The sequence below is a fragment of the Neopelma chrysocephalum genome, unplaced genomic scaffold, assembly GCF_003984885.1.
Source record: "Neopelma chrysocephalum unplaced genomic scaffold, ASM398488v2 Primary Assembly neopelma1_65, whole genome shotgun sequence".
In the NCBI taxonomy this organism is placed as follows: Eukaryota; Metazoa; Chordata; class Aves; order Passeriformes; family Pipridae; genus Neopelma; species Neopelma chrysocephalum.
The window spans coordinates 2548546-2554980 of record NW_020897722.1 but is presented as its reverse complement, the minus strand read 5'-3'; the positions used below and the strand labels follow the sequence as shown (position 1 = coordinate 2554980).

At 60.6% G+C, this 6435-nt stretch overlaps 1 protein-coding gene across 1 annotated transcript; it reads right to left on the bottom strand.

The window, feature by feature from the left end:
• Positions 1-904: 904 nt before the first annotated feature.
• SHMT1 (serine hydroxymethyltransferase 1) lies at positions 905-6364 on the bottom strand. Its single transcript, XM_027683885.1, has 12 exons — positions 6245-6364; positions 5252-5366; positions 4825-4970; positions 4419-4534; positions 4170-4330; positions 3920-4001; positions 3545-3757; positions 3173-3289; positions 2784-2906; positions 2412-2528; positions 2117-2227; positions 905-1764 (listed from the first exon to the last, which is right to left on the bottom strand). Exons 2-12 carry the CDS (start codon positions 5342-5344, stop codon positions 1595-1597), a joined length of 1449 nt encoding a protein of 482 aa, XP_027539686.1. The 5' UTR covers positions 5345-5366; positions 6245-6364; the 3' UTR covers positions 905-1594.
• Positions 6365-6435: the final 71 nt, after the last annotated feature.

Sequence of the window (6435 nt, the reverse complement as noted above, 5' to 3'; positions counted from 1 at the left end):
CCTGCTCTGCTCTCTACTAACCTGCCGCTTCCAGCTCCCACCCGAGGAGGGTCAGCCATAGCCGTAGGTGATCTTAACCCTACACAGGTTTCATTTCTCAGAGAACAGTGCTCAGATTTCCTTTCATCCAGTAGCAATCCCTTCAGGGCAGCTCCACAGCCGCCTTGCCTTGGCAGGGAGGTGCTGCCTATACTCTAGCAATATTCACCGTGTTGGGAGGGGTAGGAGAGGCACTCCAGGGGCAGGAGCTGATGGCTCTGTGCCCTCAGGCCAGTTCTTTGGTTTTCACTGAGTGGGGGGGTCCCAGAGTCCCCCAGTCTGGTGGTGGATGACACCCCACGCTGCGGATTCCGCTGTGGATTCTGGGGAGCTGGGCAGGCCCCCAGGCTCGTAGCAGCGCTGTGAGAAGGCTCCCGTAACAGGGTATGATGGGAATTCAGGGAGCTGCCCAGGCTGCAGGAGAACACCTGCCCCAGAGCACAATGTCAGAGCCCCAGACTGCACCCGATGGCGGAGGGGCCGCACACCCACCGCCCGCTGCTCCCCGAAACGGATTTAACTGGAAGGCAGAAACAGGGTACCCGGTCCTGCCGGCGGCACCGCCGCTGGCACGGGGATGGGGCTGGGCTCGGAGCTGCCTCTGAGGGCTGCCAGGAGGCTGTGATGAATTCTCATCTTGTTTTAAAGCACTGTATCCTATTCCTGCATGTTGAGTTCCGTGTGTGTGCCTGTGCGTGCCGAATGCTTGCGTCCGTAGTTAGAGCGAGTGTGAGCGGGAGAAATCCAAGAAGCATGTCTTAGTGTCGTGCTGTAAGTGTTACTGCACAAGACTTTAACAGATGTTAATAACACCAAATGACTAGTCTGAGAAATGTACTTTTAAAAAAAAAAAATTATTTATTTGGGTTCAGATATTTTTGAAATACAAAAAAAAAAAAAAAATCGGTCGTATTTTTTAAAGCTTATAATTCTTGTCATACATTGTGGTTAAATTCTTAATTTTACCGTGCTTATTAAAAAATGGTTCAACCTAAGCTTTGTGCTCAGAGGTCTGAGAAAAATACCAGAGGCTCTGGCTAGGATGGGAGGGTAATCCCAGGAGGGATGTTAGGGATAAGGCCTGGCCTTGTCAGAGCCTGCAGAGGAGGTGGGAAGGCACATAGGATGAAGGGGAATCCTTGAGGTTGAAACTAGGGGGGCTTTTAGTGGCTGTGAGTTCTCTTGTGCAGCTGGACCCTCCATTCCTCCCGCTGCTGTGGTCAGTGTGTCCAGGGAATGTGGACAGACCGGCCTCATGTGCTGCTCCCACAGGCAGCAGGAGCTGGGTGGCACCTGGCTGTGAGGTGAGGGTGACCTGGTGCTCGGTCCCAGTGGTGACACTGAGTGGTGAAGGGCTGGTGTCCCTACAGGGGCTGTGCTCAGGGGGTCCCTGTGCCCCACACGGGAGGGAGAGGGGAGTAAGAGGCAAAGGATGAGCTGCTGCTGCAGTTCCAGCAGGGAGGTGCTGGGAGAAGGCACTGGGGTGTTGGGGTGTGAGCGTGCCGTGATCCCGGGTCCTCCCGAGGTTCTGGGAGCAGAGCACGGGTGTCTCCCCTTACAGGACAGGCAGTCCTGGGAGTGGGAAGGTGGCTGCGAAGGCTTCCACCTCTTCCTTCAGTGCCTTCAGCTCCGCACGGTATTTCTCCTCCTCCAGTTTCTCCTTGAATTCCTTCAGTGTGGCCTTGGGGCTCATGTCCTTCTGCACGCGCAGCGCCAGCTCGATCCCTGCCACCGTGGGAGATGCCTTGGTCAGCCCTTGCAGCTGCTGCATCCCACGGCTCTCCCAGCCCTGCTGCTCCCCAGGACACAGCCCTGCTCCCTCCCTCCCATGTGAGGGACTTGCTGCCCTGGGAAACCAGTGTGGGATGCCTGAGGACAACTGGGACAAGACTGCGAGGGACAGGGAAGGGTTTGGCTGGTCCCAGCTGTGGCCAGATGTCCTCTCCCACATCTAGATGTGCAGGTGGATGGTTATTCCTCACTTGTGGGTGTGCTCCCTTGCCAGCCAGTGCCTCCTCATCCAGGGGAGCTGCCCTGGCCCAGGATGCTGCTGGAGCTGAATCCCAGCCCCGCTCACCTCTGTGGATGTACTGAGCCACCTTGCGGAAGTCGTCCTGCCGGAAGCCGCGGGAGGTGAGAGCGGGTGTCCCGAACCGCAGCCCGCTGGGGCGCAGGGCACTGACATCACCTGCACCAGGACAGGGCACACGTGACCAAACCCGGCACCGAAACCACCACGTGTGGCATTTCAGCCTGGTTCCCAGCGTCCGGGGTGGACTGGGAGCTGGGAGCTCTGTGGGGAGCTCTGCACAGGCCACGGGAGATCCCCAGCATGCGGGGCAGGACACGGCAGAGCTCGTGGGATCCCTCACCGGGGCAGGTGTTCTTGTTGCAGGCGATGGAGCAGATCTCCAGCACCCGCTCGGCCCGGCCGCCGTCTGTGCCTCTGCTGCGCAGGTCCAGGAGGATCAGGTGGTTGTCAGAGCCCCCTGCAAGGAGAGGGGTTTGGTGGGGATGTGAGACTGGGGAAATGCTGCTCCCACAGGAAACATCAGCTAAGAGGCTTGGGATTGCACCAGGGCCTGCCCCTAGTGTGGGGGGCTAAAGGGGGCCTGACCTTGGGAACTGGGGCGGATTCAGAACAGGTTTGTGGATGTCCTGAGGAATCACGGTGGCAGAGCTCTGCCCATTGTGCCCTCCTGGCCTGGCTTGGACCCCATCCCACTGCCGAGACCCCTCCTCACCTGTGACAATGTCGTAGCCCATCTCCATCAGCGCCGATGAGAGGGCCTTGCAATTGGCCACCACCTGCTGCTGGTAAGCCTTGAACTCGGGGGTCATGGCCTGGCGCAGCGCCACGGCGATCCCTGCGGTGGGAGGACGCTGGGGTGAGCTTTTGGGGGATGCCAGCACGAGTCATCCCAGAAGCTGAGCAAATTGATGGACAGTCCCTTCCTTCCCCATATCCAGGCTGGTGACATCGCCAGGAGCCAAAATGCAGGACGGACAAGCCTGGTCACTCCTCGGGCAATGACGGATCACCCGGCTGCCCTTTGCCGTGGTATGTCCAGGCTGTTGCCAGGGGTCAGAGCCCTGCCAGGACACCTTTGCCATGCTGGAGCTGTGTGCATACCTGCAATGGCGTGGTTGTGTGGGCCTCCCTGCAGCCCTGGGAAGACCGCCTGGTTGATGAGGCTCTCCAGGTTGTAGAGTGTCTCCTTGCCTGTCTTGGGGTCCACGCTGCGGGTGCCTGCGGGAGGGGAGGGCAGGGTCACTCATCAGGCAGCACAGCCACCCTTCTCCCTCCCATGAGCTGCTTTCACCCCCAACCACTCAGAGAGAGTATGGTGGCTGCTCCTCTTCAAATCTGAGCCAGGGTTGGCCCAGGGATGCTCCCCAGATGCTCCCAGGATCTTTCTTCCCACCTAGAGTGGGAAGGAGCATTAACTTGCACCCCCCAGCCTGGGGGCAGCGTTTCTCCCGGCAGCGCAGCCGGGCTGGGCACCTTTGCGGTAGAAGATCATGCCGGCCCTGCAGCCCCGCAGGGTCTTGTGGGTGGTGGTGGAGACGACGTCGCAGTGGTCGAAGGGCGAGGGCACCACGCCGGCGGCCACCAGCCCGCTGATGTGGGCCATGTCGGCCATCAGGTAGGCGCCATTGGCATCTGCAATCTTCCGCATGCGGGCGTAGTCCAGGTTGCGGGAGTAGCAGCTGACACCTGCAGGGGGATGGGATGAGGACGAGGCAGGAGCAGATGCACCAGGAATCGGACAGCCCAGGCTCCAGCCCTGCAGCTGGGATTACTGGAGTGCTACTGGATTCTGGGAGCCACCCCCAGCCAGGTGTGTCACCCAGGAGGTCGGTACAGGTGTGCCCTTACCTGCTATGATCAGCTTGGGGTGGAAGAGCCGGGCGTTCTCCTCCAGCTGGTCGTAGTCGATGTAACCAGTCTTGGGGTTGACCTGGGAGAGGAAGAGGAGGGTTCAGCCCCCCTGGTGTGGTGAAGACCAGCTGCAGCGCTGTCCTGCAGGATGCAGTGCCGGGAGCCCCATGCCAGAACGTTTAACTTTAAGGGGCACCAACACTTATGATAGCCACATCCTGACTGCAGCTGGAGCAGCTCCCCCTACCTTGTAGGGCATGGACTCAAAGAAGACAGAGGTGGCAGAGATCTTCTTCTTGTCTGTCATGAACCCATGGGTGAGGTGGCCTCCATCGGGCAGGTCCAGCCCCATGATCCTGCCGTGGGGCTCCACCAGGGCCGTGTATACCGCAAAGTTTGCAGGTGACCCTGCAGTAAGAGCCCACCACGTGGCTGTGAGTGCTGGGGCACACAGAGACCAGGGCAACTGTCCTGGCTCTGCTGAGCACCCCATTACCTGAGTAGGGCTGGACGTTGACACCCCACTTCTGGGGGTCGAGCCGGTAGGCCTGCAGGGCTCGCTTCTGGCACAGGCTTTCCAGCTCATCCACGAACTCTGTCCCGCCGTAGTACCTGTGGCGAAGGATGGGGCAGGGAGTAAAACCAAACTCCTTACCCAGAACAGTCCCTGTGACCAAGATGGGGAGAACCTGGAGTGGCAGCCACAGCACACTTGACCCTGCTGAGATTGTCCCATGTGTGGCCAAGGACAGAAGCCAAGAGGATCGGATCCTGCCCTGGAAGAGCTTGGCTGCCAGCACACGGACATCACCTCCTTCCCAGAGGTGAGGCCTGGCAGGGTGGGTGGTCCCTCCCCCTCCCTGTCAGGGTTTAGGTTGGTGGGACTCGGCCCAGCCCCGTACCTCTGTCCTGGGTAACCCTCGGAGTATTTGTTGTTCATGCAGGATCCCAGGGCCTCCAGGACCGCTCGGCTCGCAAAGTTCTCCGACGCAATCAACTCCAGCCCCAGCCTCTGCCGCTGCTTCTCCTTCTTGATGATGCTGTGCACCTTTGGGAGAGGGGAGAAACAGCTTCACTATGACAGCTCTCAGCAGACATGGGTGCTCCACCATAGGGTCTGCACCCTTAGAAGGGACAGGGCATGGAGAGGGGCCTGGAAAGGTGCTGAAGGGAGACAGGATCCCTTCTTGGTGCAGCTGATCCCACAGACAGGGCATAGAGGATGGATGGGTTCCAGCAGCTCAGCCTTGGACCTTGTCATGTCCCTGGCCCAAGGAGTTCAGCATCCCCAGCATCCCTGGCTGGGCAGGCTCCAGAAGGGGGTCTCACCTCCGGGTCGTTGGTGTCAAGCGGCTCCATCACCATCTTGTTATGGGAGGCCCAGAGCTCGGCGCTGGGGAGGCCCTGTGTTGAGTTTGCCATGTTCCTGCTGGGGCTGAGTCACCTGCCAGTGGAGAGGGGAGTCTGTGGGGTCTGTGGGATGGCAGTGGGGCTGGTCCCCGTGTCCTGCCTGCTCCCATCCCACATCTTCCCTGGGAACACAGAGGGACTGGCCATGGGCTGTTGGGTGAGGGAAACACACAAGCTCTGCCTCTGCTTGGCTCCATGTGATGCCCAAGCCTGGCAGCTCTCTGGCCTGGTTGATGCCACTGCTGCTTCCAGGAAGGAATAACAGCCCAGCTGCTGCCTTGGCAGAAAACAGTGGATCTTTTTACTCATTAACCCTGCAAGGACAGCGGAGGGCCGTGAGCAGGTTATTAAGCAATTTCACATGGTTTCCTTGTGCCAAGCTGCCGAAGTCCATTTGCTGTGGGCCTGCTGTGCTGCCCTCACTGGGCAGGGATGCTCGGCTGCGATCCAGCCCGGGGCTGCACTGGCAGGGTGGGAATCCCCACTGCCAGAGGGGCTTTGCTGGGGAAAGGGCTGTGAGGGGAAGGGCAGAGTGCACTGCTCTGGCCCCGAGCAGGATGGCTGGGTCCTGCCTGTCCCCCCAGTGCATGTTACAGCACCCACTGCTTTCGGTAAACCCACAGAAAGCTCGAGGGGCACAGAGCTCCTATTCCCCAGTCAGGATGAGAGCCCCATGCCCACCCTCGTGGTGGACACCACTCCAGCCCTGGCAGCTCAGCTGCTGCAGGGGCGAACCCCAGCCCTGAAGCTCCATCCCCACCTGGCTCTGCACCTCTTGCATCCCGGCTCCATCACCTCCCATATCCCCGAGCGGCTCCCGGTGTCGCGCCCACCCTGCCCTGACCCGGAGACCAGCGCTGCCTGCCCGGCTCTCACCCTTGCCCTCCCTCCCCCGCCCCACAGGGCTCCTACCGCCGCCGCACAGATCCCGATCCCGGTTCCTATCCCGATTCCGGTCCCAGTCCCGATCCCGATCCCTGCCGCGCGAGATCCCGCGCGCTCGCTACCATAGCCCGCCCGGCCCCGCCTCCCCCGCACCGCAGCCAATCAGCGCCGCCCTCCGTCAGGCACGGCAGCGCTCCGGAAGCGCCTGGGCCAATCAG

What these genes read in the sequence shown, in the direction of transcription:
- SHMT1 (XM_027683885.1), bottom strand. Translation starts at nt 5,344, where the DNA reads ATGGCAAACTCAACACAGGGCCTCCCCAGCGCCGAGCTCTGGGCCTCC. An exon ending in CAACGTCCAGCCCTACTCAG is followed by an intron (nt 4,331 to 4,418) that starts GTAATGGGGTGC and finishes CTCTTACTGCAG; the next exon opens with GGTCACCTGCAAACTTTGCG. An exon ending in CATGATCTTCTACCGCAAAG is followed by an intron (nt 3,290 to 3,544) that starts GTGCCCAGCCCG and finishes CCCCTCCCGCAG; the next exon opens with GCACCCGCAGCGTGGACCCC.